This window comes from Camarhynchus parvulus, chromosome 6, assembly GCF_901933205.1.
Source record: "Camarhynchus parvulus chromosome 6, STF_HiC, whole genome shotgun sequence".
NCBI lineage: Eukaryota > Metazoa > Chordata > Aves > Passeriformes > Thraupidae > Camarhynchus > Camarhynchus parvulus.
Genome location: NC_044576.1, coordinates 26341348 through 26354655, shown reverse-complemented (window position 1 = coordinate 26354655; position 13308 = coordinate 26341348). Strand labels below are relative to the sequence as shown.

At 41.3% G+C, this 13308-nt stretch overlaps 1 protein-coding gene across 1 annotated transcript; it reads right to left on the bottom strand.

Annotated features, from left to right (window-relative positions):
• Positions 1 to 1905: 1905 nt before the first annotated feature.
• Positions 1906 to 12933, bottom strand: ACSL5 (acyl-CoA synthetase long chain family member 5). Its single transcript, XM_030951089.1, is given in 21 exon segments — positions 1906 to 2046; positions 2442 to 2513; positions 2889 to 2990; positions 3906 to 4049; positions 4492 to 4608; positions 4689 to 4777; positions 5538 to 5610; positions 6127 to 6222; positions 6297 to 6431; positions 7053 to 7187; positions 7401 to 7478; positions 7921 to 7994; positions 8533 to 8584; positions 8787 to 8819; positions 9457 to 9635; positions 10803 to 10902; positions 11217 to 11318; positions 11398 to 11424; positions 11426 to 11463; positions 12128 to 12236; positions 12778 to 12933. Coding segments are annotated over 21 exon segments (2052 nt in total).
• Between the last annotated feature and the right edge of the window lie 375 nt (positions 12934 to 13308).

The following is a 13308-nucleotide window of genomic DNA, read 5'->3' as shown; positions in this document are numbered from 1 at the left end:
ACTTATACCAGCTCAAGGCTTTTTAAATGTCTCCAAAATACAGCAGGTGTGAGTTACATGTCAGCCAGGTTGAGAGGTTTTGAAAATCAGTTCATGTGGCCGAAGTGGCATACAAGAGAGCAATATAAGACCAGTTTACACTTGAATTGCTATATATATTTTATTGTTGAGGCAGTGCCATTCGCTGTCCAAGCATATCTGTTCAGGGAAGCATCACTTTATTGTATCAACAGAAGTACTTCCCAGGCACTGCAGCAGGTGGCATCACAGGATTCAGCCTCGATTTCCGCAGATCTCAGTTGCACTGCATTTACTCTTGCCAAATAACTTGCTCATTTTTGTGTCCACAACCAGTTCTGGGATACATTTCTTTTCCCTGTTTCTTTTTTTTTTTTTTATTTTCCTCCCCAGTCTCCCCTGGGGAGAAAGATTAGGCTGCCACTGATTTCATGTCACAGTACTTTAAGGAAAGGATAAGAAAGATAAGCAGCATCGTTACATGCAGTTTCAAAGATGCCTTTATAGCCTCACATTTCTGACAAGCACGGTGGTTACCCTAAGATGTCAAGGTCTTTGGGCCCAGACTAGAAACAGAATTAGGTCAGTTGTTTTTACTAGTCAAAGCTAGAGCTGCCTAACAGCAAGAGAGGGATCTTTTGATAAATCTTACTTTCATTTTGGGATAGCTGAGCAAGAGCATTAAAGAGGGAGAGGAAAAGCCACTAGCTGTCTGAACAAGACAGGGATGACAAGAGAATTGGCCTAGGAAAGCTACAGATACACCTTCCCCATGTTGCATCCTTGTTAGCACTGCCTTTTGAACTGCTAGAGCTGACTACTGCAGGAACAGGAAGGAGCTCTCAGTAGAGACGGCACAGACTGATGGAAGACAAGAAAGTTTTCATCTTCCTGAAATCATTTTCTGAAGCAGCAGCTTAACACAAGAAAATCTCACATCTTATTTCATGTGGTAAATTCTTTCACCTCAGCCTAAGCTGAAGACAAGGAAAAGAAAGTTGGGTAGAGGAGCAGCTAGACTACAGGAGCAAATCTGGACTACACTATATTACTGCCTCATGGCTGGAGCTGTGGCTGACCAGTGACAGCATAGGGAACAAGTTCATGTTCTGCAGCACTTGTGTTCTAGCTGCAGCCATACAGAGCCAGGCAGCTGACAATGTGGTTGCAGCAGAGTCACAAGTAGTTCACACAGGCTTTAATTTGATTGTGCAGTCTCAATTTATTGCATCCTATAACCTTAGGATTGACAGATAAAGTTTTACACTTACTAGGCTCAAATTCATAAGTGTATAGGCTTTAACACTGCCATTTCATTTGAAAGTGTGCAAAAACTAATCCAGTGCCTCCTAAAGAATGAACATTTGCTGTAGACAAATGTATTTTGCAAATGATTACTCATTTTCATTATTAACAACTTGTACCATGTGGTCCAGGACTAGGAACAGGAAATTCACTTCTGTATTTGCTAAACAGATGTTAGCATGAATTCATACTGTGATCAGTCTGATTGCAGATCAGTCCACAACAGGTCACAGTGGAGTTTGTAGTTTCAGCAGGAAAACAAGATTTGCTTTTGACAGTGAGAAGTGCATACAGCTGTCTTTTAAAGGCTGAGGTTCTTGCATGTTACTGCATTTCAGTCACAGTCCAAGAAAGATGAAGGTTCTGGCTTAGCCTAGACAGTTGATGCTCAGTCCCACAGGATGTTAACACTGCTAGTTGTCAGTTATACTACAGCCATCTTCATCCATGAGTCATTTTTCTCAGGTACTAGAAACAAATAAATTTAAGTTCCTGTTCCCCTCCACTGAAGCCTGTCTTCACCATAGGCCATGTAGTGTCACAGATTTAACTACTCCATGCAGTTTGAGTTAAACTGGGTATTTATTCCTGAGCAGATGAGTAGAGGGCCTCAATCTCCTTCTGGAAGAATTTTACAACATCTCCTCGCTTTGCCTTCAGTGTTGGCGTCAAGAGTCCATTTTCTACAGAAAACAGCTCTGTGTGGATGTACAGGTCTTTAACCTATTAAAAGAAAACCATTTAGTGCATGACACATCATTAGAAGACAAACAGCAGTTCTTCCCAGCTTCCTTGGGCAGGAATTCAGTCCCAGGAGATCCAGTAACTGAAGTGGTTTTTTGGCTGACACAGCAAGAGGGTGGAATTCCAGAACAGCCCCTACAGCCTGTTGTGAACCTCCACTCCATCTCTTGGCAATTGCTACGGTTGCCCTTCACAGCTCCTGGTGTCCTGGTATAGGGACAGGCAGCCAATGTTTCACTGACTGCTTCAATCAGGTGCCTGGGGCAGCTGCCTCAAGGCCCCTCCTGGAACAGGCAGTAGCAGGAATGGAGACTTCCCAGCCACTGTGTTAGCAATACAGGTGCTTGTGACAAGCAGGATTTGAAAGTACTCACTTGTTCAAAGGATTTAAGGCCAGCCTCTCTCCCCAGTTGGATCATATCATCTAAAATAGCTTTCTTCACTGCCTAGAAGAAACAAAGCAGAAGCAGAGTGGGTAAAGCTGTTATTGCAGCTCAAAATCATAATCATTTGCCCAGTCAGGGACAACTGAGGATGGCAAGAATGCATCCTTCAACATTTCAACATTCAAGATTTCTCATATTAAGGCCACTACAGAGTCATGTCTCTCTTCTCACTGGAAAAGGAGCAGTGATAGCCCTTGGAACAAGAGATACCTATACTCAGTTCCTGTTTTTGCTGGAAGGCTGCTTGCCTGACTCACCCAGCATTAAACCAGTTCAAATTACTGAAAAGAGGTGGATAGAACAAATTCAGAGCAATGTAGGATTGGACTTAGAATTAAATGCTGTCTCTAACCCACTAAACACAATGCCACTCACAGGGTTTTTGCAGAGCTCTTCAAAGGAACCTTTGACTCCCAGTTTTGCTGCAAATTCTGGAAGCATCTCAGCATCAGGAACCACTATACCTATTAGAAAAGACTGAAAACAAGTGGAAATAGTCAGGCTGAGACCAAGCCAAGGAATACTAAATGTCTTTGTGAACTTGCTTGCAGGCAGTGTTTCTATGGCAAGTCAAATTTACATTTCATTTTCAGAGTTTCAAAGGTAGCTATGAGGATTTCCAAGTCACTGAGAGTTGTGACAGCAGTAATTGAAGTACTGACACCGTTTGTTATGTGTGGTGAATGGTCCAGCAATTACTTTTGGCTGTTTACAGACTGAAGACTGGCCTCTGCTAGCATAGGTAACACCTCTGTGGCAAAGGAATGGACAAACACTTCTGCTGTGCAGAAAGGCTGAGAGAATTGGGGTTGTTCAGCCTGAAGAAGAGAAGGCTCCAGGAAGACTTTTTTGTGGCCTTTCAAAACTAAAAGGGAGCTTGCAAGAAAGATGGGGACAAATTTTTAGTAGGGCTTGTGACAATAAGACTGGAGGTAATGATTTTAAACTATAAAGATAGTAAATTTATATTAAATACAAGGAATTTTTTTTAAGTGTGAGGGTGGTGAAACAATGGTAGAGGTTGCCCAGAGAGGTGGCAAATGCCCCTTCCCTAGAAACATTCAAGGTCAGGCTGAATGGGGTTCTGAACAATCTAATCTAGTTGAAGATGTCCCTGCTTATTGCAGGGGGAAACTATTCTATGAATCTGAACTGCGCAGAAGTGACCTGACATACTAATCCCACACAAGTATGTAATTAGCCTTTACCCAGCTTGCAGCAATGCCAGTTTTCACTTGCAAGTCTGTAGGTCTGAGAACATCTTCCTATAAACACAGCTCTCTTAGGAACAGATTTTGTTCGAAGACTCTTGTACATGCATACATTTGTGCCCTGATCATCCAGAACTTGTAGTGGAAGGAAATCTTGCAGGATACTCCTAACATCACTTACCCTCAGACTTTCCCCATGAACAAAGACCTGGGCTACAGGAGCACTTCTGATATAGACATTTTCTATCTTCTCTGGAGCAATGTATTCTCCTTGTGCAAGTTTAAATATATTCTTCTTCCTATCAATGATCTTCAGCGTTCCATTCTAGAAGTTAAAAGTGGAGGTCATTAGTTCCAAGTCACTGTCTGATATAAGAGAAGATGAACAGGCTTTGTTTAGTTGTATGAAAGGCACATCTGGAACTAGTCTAGAAACCACATACTGATCTTTGCTTTCTACAGAGAGAAGGGTTTGTGTAATTTCTCCAGTTAGCTCAGGGCATGATTAGACAGCTCCTTTATTTTCCTCTGACAGAAACCAAGACACCTTGTTATATCACTTCTACAGTGAAGAATGGTCGTAACTATGGGCCTAGGAGGTGTTATTTGATACCTTGTAACCTAATTGGTCTTTGGAGCTTTGACTGGAGTTACCTAGTGAATCTGCTGTGTAGAGACTTTTATCCTAGAATTCCATCTTTAGAGAATACTGTGAAGTAACAGGAATTAACATGCCAAGAGGTGGTTTGTGTTTAGGAACTACTCACTGGCAACCACTTCCCTATGTCTCCAGTGTGGAGCCAGCCATCTTTATCAATTGCTTCTGCTGTCTTCTCAGGATCTTTCAGATAACCCTTGAACACATTTGGTCCTTTGATGCAGACCTATAGCAGATAGAGAACACTGTGAGTCACCAAGTCTTATGTTTCAGTATTTCTTGACATGCACAGGAGATGGTGCCTACCTCGCCTTCATTGTTAGAAGAGAAGTAGCTCATTTCTTCCACATCATCTAGTTTTATGATATTACAAGCCAGAGGAGCTCCAACATGGCCTAAGAGAAAAAAACCAACAAAACAACAAAAAAGGCTGCAGTGATAGTAGATACTTACTGGTTTTGTTCACTGCTTTAACATGAACCAGTATTATTTAAAGGAGTATGGCATCAAATGTTCAAGCAAGTTGTTGCAATGCCATTTTCAGACAGTTAATGTAGGACAAATAGCAGCTAAGTCTTGATGCTTAGAGCACTACTGGTGTAATCTACCACACCAGCCATGAACCACTGAACCACTCGTGCCTCCTCAGGACCCCCTCTCATAGATCCTGGTATTCATTTGCATTTCATCCTCGTTATGCTCTGCAATTACTGTGTTCACAAAGACGGTGACTCGAGTCTGAATTTAGAATATCCAGTATTGCTAAAATAAAAGCTAAATCTTCAAGGTCCTTCAGGAAAATAGTCAAGTATCATGTCTAACATTTTTGAGTAAAACATATCATTTAGGAGACAAAGCTGGTTTCTTAAGGCCATTTGGGAAGTCTCTATCCAGTTTGCTCAGCTCTCTCTATTCCTTTCCTGTATTCTGGGACAAAGTCTAAACTGACCTATGACACTTTACACCGGGGTTCCTCATCTAGTTGAGTCAAGAATTTTAGTACCTATTAAACAGACGGGTGACTGCTGCTACCGAGAATCACTTTGAGTGCCCATGATTTAATTTTCATTAAACTAAAAGCATTACAGCACCTAGGCTTGAGTGCCCATTTATGTGGACGGCTCTGGGAGACTTCCCAAGTCTCAGCTCCCATACCTGTTGTCCAGTCTCCAGGCATTGAGAAAGTGGATCCAGCTGAGCATTCAGTCTGGCCATAAGCTTCAAAGATCTGTGCAAGAAAGGATGAGTATTCCTTGAACATCGAGTCCTTGGTGTGAAAGGCCTCAGTTTCAACTGTGCCCATGCTCAAGTTTTCTTAGGAAGGAAGCCAAAATAACCTTTGCCTTTAAGATATCTTGATCTTATTGGTGTAACCAGGTGTTAAGGTTCACCTATTCAAACTTTGCTTTGGTCACCTCATTTTCTGTTCTCAAATGTGCTACATTGGGAGCTCATTGACTGTCAGAATAAGCCACAAATCTCAGAGGCAGCTGCCTGACTATGAGTGCTGCATGTTCCTATTTCTGCTGCTCTGTTCTTCTTCTCAAAGCCTACAGCTTAGTTTTTTGGTAGTGTAGTTTAAAGTGGGCCCTGCAGAATTTTTTTTCCTGTTACAGTTAACTCAGATGAAGCAGTCTGTAAATGCCTGAGACTTGACAGCATTGAGCTGGACCCCAGCTATATCACTGGTCACTCATTTGTGCATAGTCAAACAAGGCTTACTTTTAAAGAAAACTCAGCTTACCTGACAGCCTAATGCTGCTCTGAGAAATGTCAGGACAGAGGGAGATATAGGGGCTGCGCCTGTCACCATGATACGCACTCTTCCACCCATGGTTTCCTACAAGTGAAAAAGAAGTCATCAGCTCCTCCAATATTACCTTGCTTAGCTCCCTTACACTTGGAACAACTTACCTGAATTTTTTTGAAGACTACCTTGTCCCAAATGCTGTCATTTCGAATGATGCCCTGTTTTATTTCAGCTGTCTTCATAAACACAGCAAATTTTAACAGGAAATTCTTTACTGGGGTGTTTGCACCACTCTGGATCTGCAAGGAAAAGTAGTAGTGACTCTTGTGTTTAACTCACATCTGTACATCTCAGTCTTGCCTTGTTAAGAGGTACCAAATCTTACTTCAGTGTTCTAGGGCCTGTCTTCACCACTGCAGTATCTAGGAGGTGACCCAAAAGGCAATACTAATTCATGTTTCTGCTGAAACACTACAGCAATAGCTTTGAGGAACAGGGATCCTGTTAGCTGTGCGCTTGATTCATTTGCATTACAAAAGTAAACAAAGTTTTTGTCTCTTAACAGCAACAAACGTAGCCCAGTCATGACTGGATATGCTGTTCTTATACTCCCATGAGCTGATTGTAGAGGAATAGTGAGCTTTTGGGACGATCATCGGCTACCATGATGGGATTGTTTGTTTTACCTGGAGTAATAGACGCTGATTATACAGGGGAAATTTGTGTTATGGTATATACTCCTTTTCCACCAATACACTCCCAGAACGCTTTCCATCTCCTCAGAAAGGATTCTAAAACATTCTTCTTGCTAAGGGGTAATTAACTAGTGGTGATGTTATGACTTATTCAATACTATTTCGTATTTGTATGCTTGTTTGGATGTATGAACACAAAGAACACAGCTAAAATTGCTCACATACCTTGTCATAGACTCTGTTGAGCAGTCTTGGTACAACTGGAAATAGCGTTGGCTTCAAGTTTTTCATGTCATCTGTTAGCAGCTTGATATCTCCTTGGAAGAACCCTACTTTTGCTCCACAGCTGTATACCACAGCCTAAAAATTGACCAGACTAACCTTAGTCAAGCAGAATTCCTAGCTTCACTAGCTATAATTATTAGTCTGTGAAAAGCAGCATGATTTCCAGTGCCCAGTTATTACAAAATAGGGAAAGTTATTGTGTGAATAGGTTTTGAGGACATACACATTGCTAATGTCTTTTACTATAATTTGGTTTATAAAAGCTCAGATACATATATCTGTACATACCTGCACAACTCTCTCAAACATGTGAGCCAGAGGAAGATAGGAAATGGCAACATCTGAACTTGTAACCTCAATTGTGTTCTAGAGGGAAAGGAAGTAGAAGTAGGTTAGCATTTTCTATGTCTACCTGAGTTACTTTTAAGTAGAAAGTAAATAAAATTGGGATCAGTTTGAGTACTTTGAGACAGACACTTTCAATGACAGAAGCAACTCAGGCTCATCCATCACCTCTTCAAGATTTGCAGCTGTGATTCAGCCACACTAAATCAAAATTAGTTTAATGTTTTGGCAAATCTTGAAATAGATGGTTTAGTACTCTTGGTATTTAGGACTGACTCATTCTGGAATAACTTCTATGTACAAATTCTTGTTCAATTGAGACCAAGTTTCTTGCAGTAGTATTGTCTCATTGAAAAAGGGGCAGTTAGGAAAGCATCAGTTTCTGGGAGTGAATGGTTTACAGAAAATGCCCACAATAAAGCTGGTTTCATGACTGAGGGACATATCCTGGAAAGCAGCTTACCTCTGTGCATCTAAGGAAGGCAGCAGCATTTGAAACAACATTCTGATGTGTCAGCATGGCTCCTTTAGGGTTACCTTTGGAGAGATCAAGCAAGGTGAGCTGTGGCTCTGACTGCTTCTGCTGGCAGTTCCCATGTCTAGTTTGGCTCAGTTTGAACTATCTCAGTACTAGGCTCAGTCCCAGCAATTATTCTCATGAGAGATCACAAATATGCCTCATCTTGAGTGCTTTCAGCTATGGATGTTACATAGAGGAGATGGATACTGAAACAGCAGAGCAATTGGGAGTAGCATAGAGAATGCTGAAACAAGATTTCTGCTTTAGCCCCTGTGGACCAAAATACACAGTTGAACAACCAATCTCTTGAACATTAAGGCTGCATTTTTCATAGGGTAAGACAACATGAATTTGGCTTTTCTTGCCTCCAGTTTTAAGCTTTATCATAGTGCACTTCACTTGTAATAACAATATGCCAAGTAAAAGTGCAAGAGCACTTTGACATTGCTCTAATTTACTGGTTTACTTCCATTTTCATATGATTTCTTTACTTTTGGGCAGGGAAGCTGCATGGGGAGGCTCTTTCAGTGGGGAAGCATCACTATAAATTCTTACCTGTGGTTCCACTTGTAAAACACACAACAGAAAGATCTTCAGGCTTAGGAGGCTAGAGAGAAAAAGCCACATAAAGTCAGCGTGAGGATTATGATGGTTATCTGTAACTACATACAATTCCCAACTGTCATGAATCAGGAATTCTGGTTCACAAAAAAAACTCTGCCAGCCTCTTCTACTAGCAGCATAGCAAGAGGTCTTTCCAGAGACAAGTTTTACAAGTCTGTAGCTGATACTATCATAGAGATACTTACAACTGGTTCTCTGATGTTGTTTCTTCCCAGCTCCTGTGTTAGAGAAAAAACACAACTTAAGAGATGTGTACAATAGGTGAATAGGTAATTGCATTTCAAATGCAACACCTGTTTTACTACTTTACCTCTTGATACTCTGTCTCATTCAAACAGAAACCTCTTCCTGATTCCAATACACATAACTCTGAAAAACTGCCTGCTTCAAGTGTGTAAAGGACACATTTGAATGTGTGGAAAGTGATTGGAACTACTTTAGGAGTGTGGAAGTCCTGAGTGGAGAGGTTTCCTTTTATTTGAGGTAGGCCACATCTCTTTACATGTATGCAAGCTTAAGCCTAGTATTGGGATGTCTAAGCAGACAGTAATTTGCACTTACAGTTCCAATTAGATTCAACTGCCAGCTTAGAAGCCAAATAAATCCTGTTACAACAGGATCACAAATGAAGCTAAGCAAGTCTTGGCTGTTCACAGCACATGGGCACAACTTTAGTCAACTGTTTCAACTCTGCAACTCTGTTTAGCTAAAGATATCAAGTTTCAAAATGACTGCTCATTAAGATGTCAGGTACAGGCATGACAACTGGGTAATGCTTACATTAAAGTGTCATTGCTGCCACAGAAGATCAAGATGTTTAGCTGGCAAAGTATTACAGAAGCCTTTTCCACCTACCTCAACCTCCTGCAGTGACAGAATTTCAATTCCCACTTTAGCTCCTCTGTCCTTGAGCTCTTTATCAAAGAGATCCATGAGAACAATAATCTTCAGACATGGGGTCTTTTTGTCCTCACAGTTCTTAAGCAAGACCTCTGCCTTTGCAGGCGTGTCACAGATCACCACGCTTATGTCAGCTACAGAAAAGAAATTATCAGAAGTCTGTTTAGAAGACATGAGGCCAGTGACAGCTCAGCAGCACATACTTTAAGAACATATCATTGGTTTGGTGCCATTTGCATTTGTTCATATGGATTCAGTGGCTGGCTTACAGTGCTGAGAAGGTTTCTCGTACCATACTCAACTGATTGGGCAAACCTGATGTTCTGGCAATATAAAGTGAGGGCAAATGCTGAAGAGCTGAAAAGAAATATCATTGCTCATAGTCAAGATGGGCATTGAAACGTTTGGTATTGCCATGATATTGTTTAATTTAGCCATCTTCCTTAAATCAAAAGCAATTAAGGCCCAATTGAAAGAGGTAGCTAAAAATAATGAGTTAATACTTCAGCTTCCCTGTAGATGCAGTTACAAAAGCCTTTTCCTTTAAGTCAGCAGAGGAACTGGATTTGCCTGAGCCTGCCAGTTCCCAGTTAGATTGGTAAATTACAGCTGTGTAATCCCAAGACAACACCCATTTCCAAGGTTCACCACCATAACTGTTGAAGTGGTTTTGCTTGGCAAATCCTATTTTTGGGATGGATACCAGATCACTGTAACAACAGTGGACATTTATTCCCCCCATATCTCTCCTAAGACTGGAGGAAGAAAGTTTGAAGATTTATTTAACTTCCTTGCCAGTTTATTCCATGATGGCCTGCTAGATGTTGTTTCTATAGAACATGCAATAACCAGATAGATTAAACAGATTTAGGCATATCTTTACCCTTCCCTCCTCCACTCTTTTCATCCTACAGACATATACAGACAGACATATAAATCTAGTCTTAATTTACATGCAAGTCTGGCTGCATTGTCTGATTGTTTGGCAGTGTGGGAGTTCAAGATTGCAAAGTGTCAAATAGCAAATAGTTGAGCACTCTGATTGCAGAATGATCCGCAGGATCTAGCAGATCCTTCAGTGGTCTTGCAATCAAGACACTAGGAGACATAGAAAGGCCCCTGCATTCTTGTAGGCAATGAACCATGTGCTCTGCAAAGCAGCTTCACTAAGAAATTAAGTGTCTGTGGGAGCACTAAGGTTAAAACTACTCTGATTTTTTTGCAAATTCCCTTGAACTTAGCCCTCCCAAAACAAAATTTCCTAGAAAAATCCTTATGAAAGAGTGGAAGTCAATATTTACCTTTGTTAACAATATATACAATGGCCTCTGGTCCCAGAGTGTCATAGAGTGGAACAGCAACCATTGAGTAGGCGTAGCAGGCATATTCTGAAATGATCCACTGAAAAAGAAAAGAGCACAACTAAGGAAAACTAGGAGCCCTCAAGACAGGATTGCCTACAGACTTCATACAGCTTGACAAGCCCATGCACCTGGCATTGGGGGGTATGGAAGGAGCACACCCATGAGAATAAGAGTTGTGAGAGGTCATTGTATTACATGCTTGGAATGGTTATGTGCTCAGTCAGTAAAAAGGGAATTGGAAAGGAAAAAGTGATTGTTCCTGATGTGGCCTGAAGCTATTTAAATACAGACTCTCCTCTCACCCCAAGGTGTCAGAATAGTGTAGGAAAGAATACACAATTTGTTGCTTACCTCTGGCCTATTCTGAGCAAAAATGCCAATATACTGGCTTGATGATGGTTGGCATCCTTTTTGCAGAAGTCCTGATCCCAGGTATTTAGTTCTGTCTGAAACCTGCAAGATAGTTATTCCCCCACTTTAGTGTTACAAGGCAGAATCCCAAATTAATTCATCTGTCATGTACAATACTCACCTGTTTATATGTCAGCCACTGATAAGGCTTGCTTGGGTTTCCTGTAGCCTAGACAGTCACCATTTCCTAATGAAAGAGTTCAGAAAAGCAATTTCAAAGCTCAGTACTGAAGTTGCATAACACTAAAGTGCATAACACTAAACACTTGAAGTGGGAAATGTTTTCTGTCAGGCATTCAGGGAACTGCATGGAGAGCAGGTCAGTGTCCATAGTTAAGCACTTTGCCCAAACCAAGGTTGTAAAACTTTAGCTTTATCCTTACAAGCAATACTTCTAAGATCTGGTGATATTTGTTCGATTGCACAACCCATGTGAGGTTGAAATACCCTGCGAACCATCACACATTTCCATGCATAGGACTTGTGAAGTGACAGGCACAAATTCATATCTGTTGTAAACAGGCAGTAATTTCACAGGAAAACTCACATCATAAGACAAAGGAGAGGTGCTCCCCCCCCCAGTTCCTCTGATGCTTTCTATCTGCTGACTCTTGACTGAAACTCTACCATCTTCAGCTTCCGGTATTTGTTCCTGCCCAGTCTCCCAAATAAGACTAGTACTAAATTGGGACAGGGAGAAATACGGTCACTTGTCTCTCCACCTCACAGAAGGTTAGAAGAGCTGTTGCTAGCCTGCATTATTACCACAGCCAAGACACAAGGAAAAGGATCTTGGAAAAATGTTGTTTATTTGTGATAGACAAGTACTAACTACCAGATGCAAAGCTTACCAGAAATACTCACTCCTCTCTGGAAAACTTCATACAGGGTTTTAGCATCTTCAAAGTAATAAGAAAGCAGTTTATTATCTGTCAAGAGTGTAACTCTTCTGGCTCCTCCCTAGGAACAGAGCATGGTTATGAAACAGTGCCGACCAGATAAAATATCAATTGTTCCTCAGCCATTCTCTCATAAATCCCATTTAAAGCATTTCAATAGCATTGTATTGTTAGGGAAATCTTTTCCCTTCCTGATTTTGATCTACTCAGTCACATGCAGAGGGATTTTCTAGATGGCCCACCTTAATGTTGAGTTACAGGTTATTGAGAGGCCTTGACTGAGTGCTACCACTTCCCTTATTACATGAAGTCTAGCACCAGTTTCAAAGCTGATGCAGTGCATTGAAAATACAGGAAAAAGTCAGTGACAGCCAAAGCCATCTGGTAAAAATCCCACCTAACCCCGGCTGGAACAAGCTGCTCTTTCTCATCTTAGCATCTTAAGACTTCCATCTCCCCACTGTGCTTTTGAGTTGTGCATCTGGGAGAGAAGGCTGTGCACATAGGACAGGTGAGCTTCCACTGGCACCCAGAGTCAGAATGGATCAGTATTCAGATGAAGCTCCTAAAGAGACCATGCCCACAAGCAGAGAAAGCATTACCTCAATTCCTATCGACTGCTTGTTCAAGTCAAGAGGAGGTAAAAGGGGTTTTGGCCTGCTTATCACCCACAGGAAGATGACAGCTCCAAATGCAATGAGACTGATCAATGCTGGTGTTGGGAGCGGTGAGAACAACACTTGAAGTATCCAGATCATTGTACTGGATCAGTGGAGCCAGAGCTGAACCTGAAACAAATAGGAGATTTAGTAGACTTGAGTTAGAAGCTTAAATTACCTATGAGCCATGGTTACTTAAGTAGCTTGTTAAACAATACTGCAAATCATTTCAGCAGTTTGCCCCTGGAGAGTCCTGGTACAATAGTGAAGCACACTTATGCAATGTTTTAAGCCTCTTAAGAGATCTCAAGTCACCTGTCCCCATAAATCTTAATCTATGCTGCATCCACCTCCACAGAAAGCTGAAGCCTGATGAAGTCAGACAAGGAACAAATTCTTTCCATCCTTAAGTTAAAAAATCTGCCTGAAGTAAACCAGTATATAATTTCCCAAATCTGTCTCCCCGAGTATAAC